The 17,194-nt window shown below is 37.9% G+C and overlaps 1 protein-coding gene across 1 annotated transcript in view; it reads right to left on the reverse strand.

Moving 5' to 3' along the window:
• RSPH10B (radial spoke head 10 homolog B) overlaps window positions 1-17,194 on the reverse strand; it is a 60,793-nt gene that overhangs the window by 2,786 nt on the left and 40,813 nt on the right. Inside the window, exons 16-17 of the mRNA XM_003798927.1 lie at window positions 8,060-8,188; window positions 6,953-7,040 (exon numbers count right to left, since the gene is read on the reverse strand). Coding sequence (XP_003798975.1) covers window positions 6,953-7,040; window positions 8,060-8,188 — 217 coding nt within the window. The remainder of the gene's footprint in view (window positions 1-6,952; window positions 7,041-8,059; window positions 8,189-17,194) is intronic.

Raw genomic sequence — 17,194 nt, forward strand, 5'->3', positions numbered from 1 at the left:
CGGCAGAGTGCCTTGGTGTCACATAGCTCACAGCAACCTCAACTCCTGGGCTTAGGCGATTCTCTTGCCTCAGCCTCCCAAGTAGCTGGGACTACAGATGCCCTCCACAATGTCTGGCTATCTTTTTGTTGCAGTTTGGCCAGGGCTGGGTTTGAACCCGCCACCCTCGGTATATGGGGCTGACACCCTACCCACCGAGCCACAGGCACCTCCTCAAGTCTCCATCTTTTTTTAAGGCTCAATATTCCATGGTATACATATACCACAGTTCATTAATCCATTCATGGGTTAATGGGCACTTAGGTTGTTTTCCACATTTTGGTGATTGTAAATTGAGCTGCAATAAACAATCTACTGCAAATGCCCTTATCACAAATGATAAAGTGATTTTCATTTCCTCTGGGTAGATGCCTGGTAATGGGATTGTGGGAGCTAATGGAAGGTCTTTTTTACCTCAAAGAATCTTTGAGGATTCTTTAGACTTCTTCCCAAGGAGGGTGTATTAGTTTGCAATCCCACCAACAGTGTAAAAGTAGAATTTTTTTAAAGTTTCATAAACAATACTATAGTAAATATCCTTATACATTTGTCTTTGGCTACTTCTCCAAAATGTTCTTGGAGGAAAGCCCTGGGAGTAGAATTGCTTATTGAAACAGTATTCATGTTTTAAATTTTTGGTTTTTGGAGACAGAGTCTCACTTTGTCACCATCAGTAGAGTGCTGTGGTGTCATAGCTCATAGCAACCTCAAACTCTTGGGCTTATGTGATCTTCTTGCCTCAACCTCTGGCCTATAGCCAGACTACAGGCCCAGGCCACAGTGTCTGGCTATTTTCTAAAGACGGGGTCTCACTCTTGCTTAGGCTGGTCTTGAACTCATGAGCTCAAGCAATCCACCAGCCTCAGCCTCCCAGAGTGCTGGGATTACAGGCGTGAGCCACCACACCTGGCCTCACATTTTAAATTTGATGCATATCCAGACTGCCTTTCAGAAAGGCTGGATCACTTTCTCATCTTACCTGTAGTGTATGTAAATAGTTTCTCTCACATCACTATCATATGCACCATTTTCTCCTGCCAGTCTCTTATAATAATTTTCATGTCTCCAATTATCAGTGAAGTTAAGCATCTTTTCATATTTGTAGATCATTTATGTTTACTGGGGAAAAAGTGACTTTTCATGTTCTATTTATTCATCTTTTCTTATTCTTAGTATTTTAAAGATATCACCTTTGCTTTTTTTTTTTTTACAGTTTGACTTTTCACTTTGCTGTCTTCTTTTGTCAAAAGATGATTCTGCTTTTTAAGTAGTCAATTCCATTGCTATTTTTCTTTGTAGATTTTGCCTTTTTACACCTAAAAAGGCCCTTTTCAATACTAAATATATAAATGTTCTCTTGGTATGGTTTTATATTTACATTTAACTTTCATCCACCTGAAATTTTCCCCTAAATTTAGCCAATAATACCATTTCTATTTATCAAGTAATCTGTCTTTTCTTTACCAAAAATAAGCTTTTTATTATATACTAAATGTTTGTGTGTACAATGATCTGCATGTGATTTTGGCAGAACCTCAGATTACTTGTGGTTTACATTTTCCATAAATTTTAATATTGAGGACTGAAAGTATGTTCCTGATTTTCTTTCTAATATTTGTATATCTGTTAGGATCATTTTGTCAAATTCCCAGAACTCTTAGGATTGGAATTGGTTAGAATTGGAGTTAAATTTATAAACTGGGGAGAATCTACAAACTGAATCTTTCCATCAGGTAGGTGATGTTTCTGTTTATTCAAGACTTTTCTAAGGTCTGTAAAACTCAGTAGTGTTTTTAAATTTTATTGTAAATTGCTAAGTTATAATTGCACACTTATCAGGTACAATGTGATTATGCAATGTGGAATGATTAAATTGAGCTAATACATACTCATCTCAAATACTTAATTTTTGTGGTGAGAACATTTAAAATTTTTGCTCTCTTAGCAATTTTGAAATATAGAGTTTAGTGTTTGTTCTGTTCCACTGTCTTACATTGTATTAGGACTTTGCCTATCTTTTATGTTACATTCTCATGAAACCTTTTTATTACTTCATAACTTTTTGACTTTTGAATTCTCTTTACTTTCTATTTCTCTTATGGCAATCTGTTTATTCACTCTTTTTTTTCTCCTAGTTTGGTCTTTTGACATTTTTGTCTTTTATTTCTAATTCTTTTCTGAGTTTTATTATCTCATCTGAGGTTTTCTAATTCTGATTTATGTTGTCCATTATTACTAACTGTAGCTTCTATACTATGCAGTAGATCTCAAAAAACTTATTCCCCTTATCTGAGATTTTTATTCCATTTACCCAACCTCCTCCCAGTTGCCCAACTCCCACCTTCTGGTTGACCACCACTCTGGTCTCTGCTCCTGTGAGCTCAGCTGTTTTAGGTTCCACACCTAAGTGAGATCATGTGATACTTGTCTTTCTGGGCCAGGTTTATTCCACTTAACACGATGCCTTCCAGGTTCATCCACGTTGTCACAAATGACAATTTCCTTCTTTTCTAAGGCTGATTAGTATTCTATTGTGCACATATACCACATTTTCTTTATCCATTCATCTGTTGATGGATATTTAGGATGATTACCCTATCTGGGCTGTTGTGAGTAGTGCTGCTGTGAACAAGGGAGTATGGCTACCAACATACTGGTTTCAAATCCTTTGTATACATAGAAATGGAATTGCTGGCTCATGTGGTAATTCTATTTTTAGTTTTTTGAGAAATCTTTATACATTTTTCCACAACGGCTGTACTACTTTACATTCTCACCAAAAGTGTGGAAGGGTCCTCTCTTCTCCACATGCTCAGCAACACCTACCATCTTTTGATTATAGCCATTCTGACAGGTGTCAGATGATGGCTCGCTGTGGTTTTAATACACGTTTCCCTAATGATTAGTAATATTGAGCATTTTTTATATACCTGTTGGCCATTTGCATGTTAGCTTTTGAGAGATGTCTATTTAAGACCTTTGCTTATTTTTTAATTGTGTTAGTTGTTTTCTTCCTATTGAGTTGCCTGAATTTCTTATTTATTTATTCATTCATTTATCTGAGACAGAGTCTCACTTTGTCACTCTTGGTAGAATACTGTGGCATCACTGCTCACAGTAACCTCAAACTCTTGGGCTTAAGTGATTCTCTAGCCTCAGTCTCCCAAGTATCCGGGATTACCGGCGCCAGCCACAATGTCCAGCTATTTTTAGAGACAAGGTCTCACTCTGGCTCAGGCTGGTATGAAACTCACGAACTCAAGCAATCCACCACGTTGGCCTCCCAGAGTGCTAGGATTACAGGCATGATCCACTGCACCCAGTCCTTTTTTTTTTTTTTGAGACTGAGTCTCACTCCATCACCCTAGGCTGGAGTGTAGCTGCATCATCATAGCTCACAGCAACCTTAAACTCTTGGGCTCAAACAATCCTTCTGCCTCAGCGTCCCATGTAGCTGGGACTTTACAGCTGCACGACACCATGCAGGGCTAATTTTTCTACTTTGGGTAGAGATGGGGTCTTACTCTTGGTCAGGCTGGTGTTGAACTCCTGCCCTGAAGTGATCCTTCCGACTTGGCCTCCCAAAATGTTAGGATTATAGGCATGAGCCACCCTGCCCTGCTGGCTCTTCACTAATAATTGTCTCCTTTGCTCTGCAGCTTTATAGCTTGTTATAATCCCATTCATCTGTTTTTGTTTCTGTTATTTATTTTGTTACTTATTTTATTACTTTGTAAATCCCACAAATTCTTTTTGTTCTTATTACTGTATACTTTATTGTTATCACCAACTGGAACTTCTTTCCTCTTCATATTTTCTCTGCTTTCCCCCTATTTTCTGACTATTGATAGTATATGGAAAAGCTAGTGTATTGGTTTTCTTTAACTTCTATTTTGTAAAGGAGCCATCTCATTTAATGCTTGTTATTTCTAATGGCTTTTCAGTTCATGCTTAAATTTTTCTAGGTAGATAATGAGATCATTCATTCGTTAATCCTTTCACTCAACAAATATTTATTGAGTCCCTAGAATAATGCTTAGCATTGCTTAGGCTCCAGGAATATAACAATGATTGGGACCTGCTCTGTGGACACTTCCAGCCCAGGAATGGAGGAGGTCCAAAGGTTGCAGTTAGTGATACTACGAAGAACAAAACTAAGGCAGGGTAAGGGAGCAGATGCCAGAGTAGAATGCTACTTTACTGGGGTGATCAGGGAAGATCTTTGCAATGAGGTGGGATGGGATGTATTGAATGCTTGCCACAATTGGCCAATGGTCCTTGGGTTCATGAATGGCCTTGATAGTTTATTTATAGCCTTCCTATCCAAAAGCTAAATATAAAAACTTAAGCTCGTAGTTTCTCTCTTTGAGGAACTTAAACTTTGCTGTTTCATGGCTTAAAGCATTGCTGTCAACAGAAAGAAAAAAAGTCTAGGGCAGTGCCTGTGGCTCAGTGGCTAGTGCACTGACCCCATATTCCACGGGTGGCGGGTTTGAACCCTGCCTAGCCAAACTGCAACAAAAAAATAGCCAAGTGTTGTGGTGGGTGCCTATAGTTCCAGCTACTCATGAGGCTGAGGCAAGAGTCTCACCTATGCCCAGGAGTTGGAGGTTGTTGTGAGCTGTGATGCCATATCACTCTACTGAGGGCCATAAAGTGAAACTCTGTCTCTTTAAAAAAAAAAAAAAAAGTCTAATGACAACCTGATTTTATTTCCTTTGTAACTGACGTGGTCTTTTTGCCTAGATAGCCTAATATTTGCCTGTTGTTCCCCTCCCTCCTTTTTCTCATTCCCTTAGAATGAGTTAGTTTTATTGGAATTTGTCTTGGTGTTGGTAGTTCTAGTCAATTTTCTAAGGCAGTGGTTCTCAACCTTCCTAATGCTGTGACCCTTTAATATAGTTCCTCATGTTGTGGTTTTGTATGCTACTTCATATGAAAATAATTTTATGGTTGGGGGTCACCACAACATGAGGAACTGTATTAAAGGGTTGCAGCATTAGGAAGGTTGAGAACCACTGTTCTAAGGTTTACAATGCCCTCTGAAATCTTTTCTAAGTCTTTTTATTTCAAGAAAATGTTCTTTTTTTTGAAACAGAGTCTCAAGCTGTCACCCTGGATAGAGTGCCATGGCGTCACAGCTCACAGCAACCTCTAACTCTTGGGCTCAAGTGATCCTCGTGCCTCCATTTTTCTATTTTTTTTTTTTTTTTTTTTTTTTAGTAAAGACAGGGGTCTTGCTTTTTGCTCAGGCTGGTCTCAAACCTGTGAGTTCAAGCAATCCACCAGCCTCAGCCTTCCAGAGTGCTGAGATTACAGGAGTGAGCCACCCAGCCCAGCCGCTATTTCAAGAAAATGTTCTTAAAGTATAGATTTTAGTTTGTTCTTTTCTACCCATTAGTGTTCTTTTAGGGATTTCAGATAAGGGATACTGTATTAGGTTGACAGTTTTCATCTGTTTTGTGGGCCTATAAGTGGTTTTCTTAGATATTTAGGGTATGGGTGAATGAATCATGGCAGTTTTTCCCACCTCATGATATTGGAACTCCTGTTCTGTTCTTTTTACAAAAATTCAAAGGAGGGCCTGAGCTTGAAGGCCTTTTACTTTACTTTACTTCCTCTTCCCTTTCACCTGGGCCTTCTCAGTGTGAGTTCTACTCATTGAGCTTTTTCCTTGGTACTGGAGTTTTCCTGGAAGGAGCTTTGGTTTGTGAATTGTGAGACTTCCCAGAGCCCAACTGCCTCCCTCCTTCAGACCTTACTCTACCCCGTATTCCACCCCTCCCTATGCCAGGGGCTCTTCTCAGTTTGCTGCCATGATATAATAAATAAATAAATAAATAAAATAAATATAAGGAGTCTGTGCAGGGAATTTTGGGTTCTTGTGTTCTCAGGTCTAGGAGACACCCTAACTACTTCTCTCCTTCACGTCTGTTACTTTCTCTTGCATTCTTTTTACATTCTCATGCCATGCCGGTTTTGTAGTTAGTGATTTCTCCCTATCTTCTCAAATGCTGGCTTTAGGGGATACCTTATCTATCACAAAATATGGTTGAATATGCACCCATATACAATTTATGGTTTCTTGGTTTTGCTATTCCAATTGTGCTCCTTCATGCGGGGATCTAGAGAGATGGAAACAACTATACAAATCCCATGTCCATTTTCCCAGAATCTCTACTCCGAGTGATTTCACATCTACACTCTTACCCAGTTGAGAACAGTGGTCATTAAGTTTTCATATCTTGGTATGCTAATTGTTATATGAATTGAATGGCTTTTTATTATATAATTCTTATGGCTTTCTTGAAATTTTGAAAACACTTGATCATAAAAGTTAAATTTGGGAGTTAAGTTTTGGCCATTTTCTCCTCCATGATTATTCAGATTTTCTTGGCTGATTTTGTTATTAATATCTTCTTAGAAAATCATTTCAAAATGTGGCCTCAGGAGTAGTTCAAGACCAGCCTGAGCAAAAGCAAGACCCTGTCTCTACTAAAAATACAAAAACTAGCTGGGCACAATGGTGGGCATCTGCAGTCCCAGCTATTCAGTAGGCTGAGGCAAAAGGATCAGCTTGAGCCCAGGAATTTGAGCTTTCAGTTAGTGAGGCTGATGCCACAGCACTTTAGACTGGGCAACAGAGTGAGACTTGGTCTTGAAAAAAGAGAAAGGAGGATGGTCAACACTATCAGAAGATTCAGAGGGCTGGGCATGTAGTGCCTAAGAGGCCCAGCTGTCCTAGAACAGACTCAGCCTTGAAAGAGAACCCCGTCAGGACAGGGGAAAGAATCAGAAGCAGTTGTATGAGCTTTATTATGTAAAAAAAAGATGGTTGTTAATTCTTATAGATTTTATATAATTTATAAGCAATAGTTTATAAATATTAAAGTTTTACAGATAAAATACTTACCATTTTGAGATGAAAAAAAGGTTAGCCCTTTTATTCCAGATTTAAAACTCAATTTGCAAACTCTTTCTTCATTTTGAGACTTCCTGGTCTTGAGTTTTACATTAAAAAAATCATAAAGCAAAATATTACTTCTGGATTATTATGGACTACAACTATTTTTTTAACATTGTAAATAATTAGAAAATTATTAATGAGGACATTCTCTTTGAACTAATTTGACTATTTTTAATGTGAATAATATAAGGAAATTAATAACAGAGTTATTGTACCTACTTAAAGGCTCCCCCTCAAAACCCCAAAGACTTAAATAATTTCCCTTGTGTCTATTGGGAAAGCATTTATTGTATAGAATTAACTGTACTTAAATTCACATATTAATTAATAGCTTCATTATCACCAACTTTTAACCAAACATGTCCAAAATCAGCCCCTTCATTTCTCCCCCAAACCTTGTCCTCTGTCCCAGTCATCTCATCGTAATAAATAGCAACTCTGTTTTTCTAGTTGTCAAGCCAAAAATCTTGCGTCCTTTTTCCCTTTCAAGCCCCACCCCCTTTAGAACACCTTAGACCAGAGCCCACTTTAGTGTAAACCACCATCACCTCCAACTGGGATGGTTCCAAGAGTTTCTTCAATGGTTTGTCAACAGTGACATCATGGAGAGCCTTCTGACTGCCTCTGCTCATAGAGCTTCCTGTCCTGCCTCTCCTCTGCCAGATGCCCTTCCAGCACTTAGACTTCATAAGTGTGAGGCATAGCTTGTGGTGACAGGTGCAAATGCTTGAGTCAAACTATCTGGGTACAAACCCCTAGCTCCACTACTTACTGGTTATGTGAGAGAGTAAACAGACCTAAAGGTTGTTTGGGAGCATTCATGAGCTAATACCTAGGAATTGCTTGGCACCTGAAAACATCCTGTAAGTGTTAGCTATTACTATCATTTACTTGCTGTCATCTCCCCCTCTTCACAGAAACATATAGTCCTTAATATAGTGGGCTTTTGGTTCCCTGCTAGGTCCCTAGCATACAGAGGAGTGTTTTTCATATAATTGGCACTTGGTAATGGGCAACACTACAACTGTTACATGGTTAGTTGTAAATACAAACCTCTGATTTCCTTATTTTGTTAATATCAGGCAAACCTCCCAACTTGCTGGAAGATGACTTGGCACTGTTACAGTGAAGAGTATCAGATTCGTGGCTTGTAACTGCACTTGAAGTCCGGGTCTGGATGCCCTGAGCAGAGACAAACATAGCAGAAGATTTCTGGTTTCCATGGAGATATATACACATGCATGTACACATATACATACACACACACAGGATTTTAATGAGGCATAATTGATTTACAATAAACTACATATTAGTATGCTATTTGATGAGTTCTGACATGTCTACATGTGTGAGACCCTCATCTTGGTCATAATAGTGAATCTATCATCTCCATTTCCTCTTGGTAATCCATCCCCTTCCCCTATTGCTAGGCAAATGCTGATTTGCTGTCCATCACTACAGATTACTTTGTGCTTTCTAGAATTTTATATAAATGGAATCACATGATACATTATGTACCCTTTTTTGCCTGAATTCTTTGATAGTTATTTTGAGATTCATCCATGTTGCTGCATGTACTGTGTTTCCCTGAAAATAAGACCTACCCAAAAAATAAGCCCTAGCAGGATTTCTATGCATTTGTTAAATATAAGACCTAGTGATGGGCGTGGCTATGTATGCATTTTGGAGCATGGTAAGGAAGACTGGAATACCTTTTATCTGCCACAGCTCTTTTCTCCAAGCCGTTCGCACTTGTGCGGGTGCGTGTGTGGTAACCGTGGTCACAGGCATCATATTGTGCATGTGCAAACGGCTGAGGAAAGGAGTTCATGCATCACTAGCGCCAACCCCATCAACAAGGTCGGCTCCCCGTCAGGTTCCAGAAGAAGATGACTTAACTGTATTTGAATAAATGTAGATTGTTGTATTATACTTAATAAAAATAAGACATCTCCTAAAAATAAGCCCTAGTGTGTCTTCTTGAGAAAAAATAAATATAAGGCAGTGTCTTATTTTCAGGGAAACACGGTAGCATGAGTTACTGTCTGGTGGGGTCATACTCCATCACATGAATAGAATATGATCTTATCTTGGAGGACTACCTGAGATTTTGACTAGTGGACTTGTTCTTTTTCTTTTTTAAACAGAATCTCATTCTGTCACCCTGGGTAGAGTGCCCAGGATTCATCATAGTTCACAGCAACCTCGAACTCCTGAGCTCAAGTAATCCTCATGCCTCGGCCTCTTAATTAGCTGTGACTATAGGTGCCCACCACAATGCCTGGCTGCTTTTTCTATTTTTAGTAGAGACAGGCTCTCACTCTGGCTCTGAGTAGTCTTGAACTCCTGAGCTCAAGCAATCCCCTCGCCTTAGACTCCAAGAGTGCTAGGATTACAGGCATGGGTCACCATGACTGGCCTGACCACTGGACTTGTTTTATGACCCAGGATATGATCTATCTTGTTAAATGTTTCATATACACTGGAAAACAATGTGGATTCTGTTGCTGTTGTCACTTATATCAAGTTGCTTAATTGTATTATTCAAGTTTTTCTATGCTTACTAATTTTCTGTCTACTTGCTCTATTAGTTAAGAGTAGGGACTGGGTACAGTGGCTCACACCTGTAATCCTAGCACTCTGGGAGGCCAAAGTGGGTGGATAGCTCAAGCTCACAGGCTCAAGACCAGCCTGAGCAAAAAATGAGACCCCAACTCTACTAAAAATAGAAAAATTGATGTAAGAGGATTGCTTGAGCCCAAGAGTTGGAGGTTGCTGTGAGCTATGCCACCACAGCACTGCACTGGGGGCAACAGCTTGAGACTCTGTCTCAAAGAAAAAAAAAGAGTAGGGTTGACTATCATTGTAAATTGGCCTGTTTCTCTCTCTGTTTTATCAGTTTTTGTATGTATTTTGAAGCCCTGTTATAATATACATACCTATTTCAGATTCTTAAGTCCTTTACTTCCCTAACCTCTTTGTCACTGTGAAGTGACACCCTGTCCTTGGTAATACCCTTTACTGTTGAGGGTATTAATGCCTGATATTGACCCTAGCTTTCACTGAATAGTGTTTTATCTGTACTATTACTTTTCACCTCTTCATGTCTTTATACTTAAAATGGATTTATTGTATCCCCAAATAACAGATGATGGCATGGGTGCAGAGAGAAAGGAACACTTCCACACTGTTGTGGGACTGCAAACTAGTACAACCACTATGGAAAGTAATGTGGAGATACCACAAAGAACTAAAAGTGATCCCACTACTAGGTATTTACCCAAAGGAAAAAAAGACATTTTTTCAAAAAGACACTTGCACTTGAATATTTATAGCAGCACAATTTATGATCTCAAAGAATCATAAAGAAGTGAAAATAACTCAAGTGCCCATCAATACGTAAGTGGATTAATAAAATGTGGTATATGTATGCTGTGGAGTACTACTCAGCCATTAAAAATGGTGATCTAGGTGGCGCCCATAGCTCAGTCAGCAGGGCACCAACCACATATACCTAGGGTGGTGGGTTCAAACCTGGCCCAGGTCTGCTAAGCAACAATGACCACTGCAACAAAAAAATATCTGGGCATTGTGGCAGGTGCCTGTGGTTCCAGCTACTTGGGAGGCTGAGGCAGGAGAGTCACTTGAGCCCAGGAGTTTCAGGTTGCCTTGAACTGAGATGCCATGGCACTCTACCCAGGGTGACAGCTTGAGACTTTGTCTCAAAAAAAAAAAAAAAAGGTGACCTAGTATCTTTGTGTTAACCTGTATGAAACTGAAAACCATTCTTCTAAGTGAAGTATCCAAAGAATGGAAAAACAAACCCCACATGTACTCAACACTAAACTGGAACTAGTCAATCAACCCTCACGTGCACATATGGAAGTAAAACTTAGTAAGAATCAAGTGGGGAGGGGGGAGAAAGGGTTGGGTTAATTCACACCTAGATGGTAAAATGCACACATTCTGGGTGAAGAGCACACTTTTTAAAATAACTTTGGCTTAAAATGTACAAAAGCAAATTATATAACCGAAAACATGTGTATCCCTGTAATATTCTGAAATTTTTTAAAGATGAGTCTATTGTAGGTTACGTTTGATTTTTAATCAGTCTGACAATCTATGCCTTATAATTCCACTTTATCACCTTCATTGACTTATTAACCATATTGTTTTTAATCATACTTTACTGGTATTTTAATGATTTATAGTACACTTTTTTTTTAAGAGACGAGTCTTACAGGTGGCACCTGTGGCTCAGTGGGTAGGGCGCAGGCCCTGTATACCGAGGGTAGTGGGTTCAAACCTGGCCCCGGCTAAACTGCAACAAAAAAATAGCTGGGTATTGTGGCAGGTTCCTGTAGTCTCAGCTACTCAGGAGGTTGAGGCAAGAGAATCGCCTAAGCCCAGGCGTTGGAGGTTGCTGTGAGCTGTGTGACACTGGGCACTCTACCTACCAAGGGTGACAAAGTGAGACTCTGTCTCTAAAAAAAAAAAGAGAGAGAGAGAGAGATGAGTCTTACTCTGTCACTCAAACTGGAATGCAGTGGTGCCATCACAGCTCACTGCAGTCTCAAACTCCTGGGATCAAGCGATACTACCACTTCCCAAGTAGCTGGGACTACAGGAGCCTGTGCTACTACTCCCAGCATTTATATAATACTTCTTTAATTTAGTATAGTCTTCTTTCAGGTGGCAGGTAGTATTATATCACATTGCATATAGTGTAAGGACCTTAAAACACTATACTCCCATTTCTCCTCTCTCAGCCTTTGCACTATTGTTGTCATACTATCTTGTATGTTATAAACCTCACAAACACTGTTATGTTATCACTAGATTTCCATATGCTAATATTTTCCTTTTACCTGAAGGACTTCTTTTAACATTTGAGTGGCTGGTCTCCTGATAATGAATTTTTCACCATTTGTATGTCTGAAAAGTCTTTATTTCCCTTCACTTTTTTTATTCTCTAATTTTTTATTATGGTAAAATATACATGATAGAAATTGCCATCGTAACCATTTTTAAGTGCATACTGTTGTCCAATCATCACCACCATATATTTCCAGAACTCTTTTCATCTTGCAGTTTCATCTTGAAACTCTACTTATCAAACAATAACTCCCCATTTCCAGTTCCCCTCAGCAACTATCATTCCACATTTTCTGTTTCTATGAGGTTGACTACACTAGGTACCTGATATAAGTAGAATCATACAATATTTGCCCTTTTGTGACTGGCTTATTTCACTTAGCATATGGTCTTAGATTCATTCATCTTGCAGGACGTGTCGTATTTCATTCCTTTTTAAGGCTGAATAATATTCCATTGCAGGAGTAAACCACATTTTGCCTGTCCACTCATCTATGGACATTTATATTGGTTCCCCATTTTAGACATTGTGGATAATGCTGCTATGAATCTGGGTATACAAATATCCCTTTAAGACCAGTTTTCAATTCCACTGGGTATAGACCCCCCAAATCAATGACCTTTTTCACAATGGCTGTACCATTTTACCTTTCCACTAATAATTCACAAGGGTAACAGATTCTCCACTTCCTCACTGATACTTACTCTCTATTTTTTTTGAGAGTAGTCAACCTAATGGGTGTGAAGTGGTAACTCATTGTGGTTTTCATTTATATTTTCCTAATGATTAGTGATAATAACCATCTTGTTATTGTTATGTGCTTATTGGCCACTCATATACCTTCTTTGGAGAAATGCCTATTCAAGTGCCCACTTTTATCTGGTTTTAAAAAATTGTCTTATGAGTTCTCTCTATATTGTCTTTTAATCCCTTATGAGATAAATGAGTTGCAAATATTCTCTCCCTTTCCATAGGTTGAGAATGTTCTTTGATGCACAGAAGTTTTGGGTTTTCATGAAGTCAGATTTGTCTAATTTTTTTTTGTGAGTGCCTTCAGTGTCATATCCAAGAAGTAATAGACTAGATATAGTACATATATGGGGCACTCTACTCAACAACACCAGAAAACATTCTTCTCAATCATATATAAGACATTCTCCAATATAATAGACCATATATTTATGCATTTCTTTTAAGAGTTTTATGGTTTTGGCTGTTAATATTTAGGTTTTGATCCACTTTAAGTTAATTTTTATATATAGTATTAGGTAAAGGTCCAACTTTATTTTTGTACATGTGCGGATATCCAGTTATCTCAGCACCATTTGTTGAAAATACTGTCTTTTCCCAGTTGAATGGTCTTGGTACCCTTATTAAAAATAATTTGACCAGGCAGCGCCTGTGGGTCAAAAGGGTAGGGCACCAGCCCCATATGCTGGAGGTGGCAGGTTCAAAACCAGCCCCGTCCCCCCCAAACAAATGGGTGGTGTCTGAGCCTCAAAGGAGTAAGGTGCTGGCCCCATATGTTGGAGGTGATGGGTTCAAACCTAGCCCCAGCCAAAATAATAATAATAATAATAATTTGACCATATATGCAAGGGTTTCTTTCTGGGCTCTATTCTGTTCCTTTGGGCTACATGTTTGTCTTTTGCCAGCACCATATTGTGGTATATAATGTTGATTGACTGATTTGCATATGTCCATCCATCCTTGCATTCCAGGAATAAATCCCACTTGGTCATGGTATATAATCCTTTTAACATGCTATTGAATTTGGTTTTGCTAGTATTTTGTTGAGGTTTTTTGATTTAGTGTTCATAAGTGATATTTGTCTGTAGATTTATAGTCTTTTTCTGTCTTTGGTAACAGTGTCATGCTGGCTTTATAGATTTAGTAAGTTAGTTCCCAACTCTTGAATTTTTTTGAAACGTTTAAGGACTTATGTTAGTTCTTCCTTAAATATTTGGCAGAATTCATTAATGAAGCCATCAAGTCTAGGGCTTTCTTTTGTCAAGAGATTTTTGATAACTGATTCATTCTTTTTACTAGTTTTAGGTCTACCAGATTTCCTATTTCTTTGTGATTCAGTTTTTGTATGTATAATATTTATCTTTTAAAATTTATTAAGATTTAATTTATAATCTAATATATGGTCTAGCCTGGAGAATTTCTCATCTATACGTCAGAAGAATGTTTTCTGGTGTTGTTAAGTAGAGTGTCCTGTACATATCCTGTATATAGTTTATTTATTATGTTGTTTCATCCTTTGTTTCCTTACTTATCTTCTTTGTGGTTGTTCTATCCATTACTAAGAGTAGGTTATTCAAATTTTCAACTATTATTGTAGAACTGTCTGTCCTTTTTGCTTCATACATTTTGATGATATGTTATTAAGTGTATAAATATTTATAATTATTATATCTTCTTGTTGTATTGAATCTTTTATTAATATATAATTCCTTCTTTAATTCTTTTTAATGTTTTGTGGTTTTAAGTTTAAACAGGCCAGGCATAGTGGTTCATACCTGTAATCCTAGCACTCTGGGAGGCCCAGGTGAGTGGATTGCCTAAGCTCGCAAGACCAGCCTGAGAAGGAGCAAGACTTTGTCTCTAAAAATAGCCAGGCGCTGTGGCAGGCATCTCTATTCCCAGCTACTTGGGAGGGTGAGGCAAGAGAATCACTTAAAACCAAGAGTTTCAGGTTGCTGTGAGTTGTGACACTATGGCACTCTATCAAGGACAATAAAGTGAGACTCTATCTCAAAAATAAATAAATAAACGATAAAGTTTAAACAACTCTGCTCTTTTTTGTTACCTTTTTTTCATGGATTATATTTTTGATCCTTTACTTTCAACTTATTTATGTCTTTGGATCTAAAGCTGAATTTCTTACAGACATCTAGTTGGATCATCATTTATTTTGGCTAATCCATTTACATTTAAAGGGAAAACTTCTGTCATTTTGCTAGTTGCTTGCTATATCACTCATAGCTTTTTGTCCCTCATTTCCTGGATTACTGTCTCTTTTGTCTTTACTTGATTTTTTGTGGTGAAACATTTTTTATTATTTATTTATTTATTATTATTTGGGATTCTTTCAGGGTACAAAGAATTAGGTTGTACTGATTGCATTTGTTAGATAGACTCCCTCTTACACTTGTGCCTTGCCCCCAAGAGGTGTGCCATATACCATGACCCCCATCCCATTCACCACCCACCTCCTCTCTCCCCACTTGCTCATTCCTCTGCCCCCCACCCCATATTAGCTCATCTGCTGCCTTAATATTAGAGTACATTAAATTCTTGCTTCTCCATTCTTGAGATGCTTTACTAAAAAGAATGTATTCCACCTCCATCCAGGTTAATACAAAAGATGTAAAGTTTCCATCTTTTATAATGGCCAAATAGTATTCCATGGTATACATATATCATAGCTTGTTAATCCATTCCCAGGATGGTGGGCATTTAGGCTGTTTCCACATTTTGGCAATTGTAAATTGAACTGCGATGAACAATCTAGTGCAAATGTCCTTATGATAAAATGATTCCCCCCCTCCAGGGTAGATGACTAGTAATGGGATTGCAGGATCAAATGGGAGGTCTAATTTGAGTTCTTTGAGGATTTTCCATACTTCCTTCCAAAAAGGTTGTATTAGTTTGCAGTTCCACCAACAGTGTAAAAGTGTTCCCTTCTCTCCACATCCACCCCAGCATCTGTAGCTTTAAGACTTTGTGATGTGGATCATTCTCACTGGGGTTATGTGATATCTCAGGATAGTTTTGATTTGCATTTCTCTGATGATTAGGAATGATAAGCATTTTTTCATATGTTTATTAGCCATTCATCTGTCCTCTGTAGAGAAGGTTCTATTCATCTGTCTTCCCTAATGATATATGGGATTGTTGGGCGGGGGGTGTTGATTAATTTGAGTTCTCTATAGATTCTAGTTACCAAGCTTTTGTCTGATTCATAATATGCAAAAATCTTTTCCCATTCTGAAGAATGTCTGTTTGCTTTGGTTGTTGTTTCTTTAGCTGTACAGAAGATTTTCAGTTTAATTAAGTCCCATTTGTCTATTTTTGTTGTTGTTGCAATTGCCATGGAAATCTTCATAAAATCTTTCCTCAGGCTGATATCAAGTGTTTTCCCCATACTTTCTTCAAGGATTTTTATTGTTTCATGCCCTAGATTTAAATCTTTTATCCATCTTGAATCAATTTTTGTAAGTGGTGAAAATGTGGGTCCAGTTTCAGTCTTTTACATGTGGTCATCCAGTTCTCCCAACATCATTCAGTGAAAAGAGATTCTTTTCCCCAGTATATGGTCTTATTTGGTTTATCAAAGATCAAGTGGTTGTAAGATGTTAGTTTCAGCTCATGGTTTTCTATTTGGTTCCAAATGTCAATGTCTCTATTTTTGTGTCAATACCATGCTATTTTGATCACTATGGCCTTATAGTATAGCCAAAAGTCTGGGAGGGTGATACCCCTAGCTTTGTTTTTATTACTAAGAATTGCCTTGGTTCTATGGGGTTTCTTCTAGTTCCATACAAAATGAAGATTTTTTGCAAATCTTTAAAGTATGATGATGGTACTTTAATGGGGATTGGATTGAATCTGTAGTTTGCTTTGGGTAGAATAGACATTTTCACAATGTTGATTCTTTCCAGCCATGAGCATGGTATATTCTTCCATTTGTTAATATATATTTCTATTTCTTTTCTTAGGTTTTTGTAATTTTCCTTATAGAGGTCATTCATCTCTTTTGTTATGTATATTACTAGGTACTTCTTTTTTTTTCTTAAGTTACTGTGAAGGGAATTGTGTCCTTGATTAGCTTCTGATCTTGGCTGTTATTGGCATATCCAAAGCTACTGATTTGTGGACATTGATTTTATATCCTGAGACATTGCTGAATTTTTCTTTTATCATTTCCAGCAGTCTTGTGGTTGAATCTTTGGGGTTCTCTAAGTATAAGATCATATCGTCAACAAAGAGTGAGAGTGTGACCTCCTCTGCACCCATTTGGATGCCCTTTATTTCTTTCTCTTGCCTGATTGTATTAGCTAGAACTTCTAGCATTATGTTGAATAGTAGTGGTGATAGAGAACAACCTTGTCTAGTTCTAGTTCTAAGTAGTAAAGCTTTCAGTTTTACTCCATTCAGTATAATGTTAGCTGTAGGTTTGTCATATATGGCTATGATTAGATTAAGAAATGTGCCACCTATGCCTATTTTCATCACAGTTCTAATTAGAAAAGGATGCTGAATTTTATTGAATGCTTTTTCTGCATCTATTGAAAGGATCATAT

Source organism: Otolemur garnettii, unplaced genomic scaffold, assembly GCF_000181295.1.
Source record: "Otolemur garnettii isolate 467f Iridium unplaced genomic scaffold, OtoGar3 scaffold00142, whole genome shotgun sequence".
In the NCBI taxonomy this organism is placed as follows: Eukaryota; Metazoa; Chordata; class Mammalia; order Primates; family Galagidae; genus Otolemur; species Otolemur garnettii.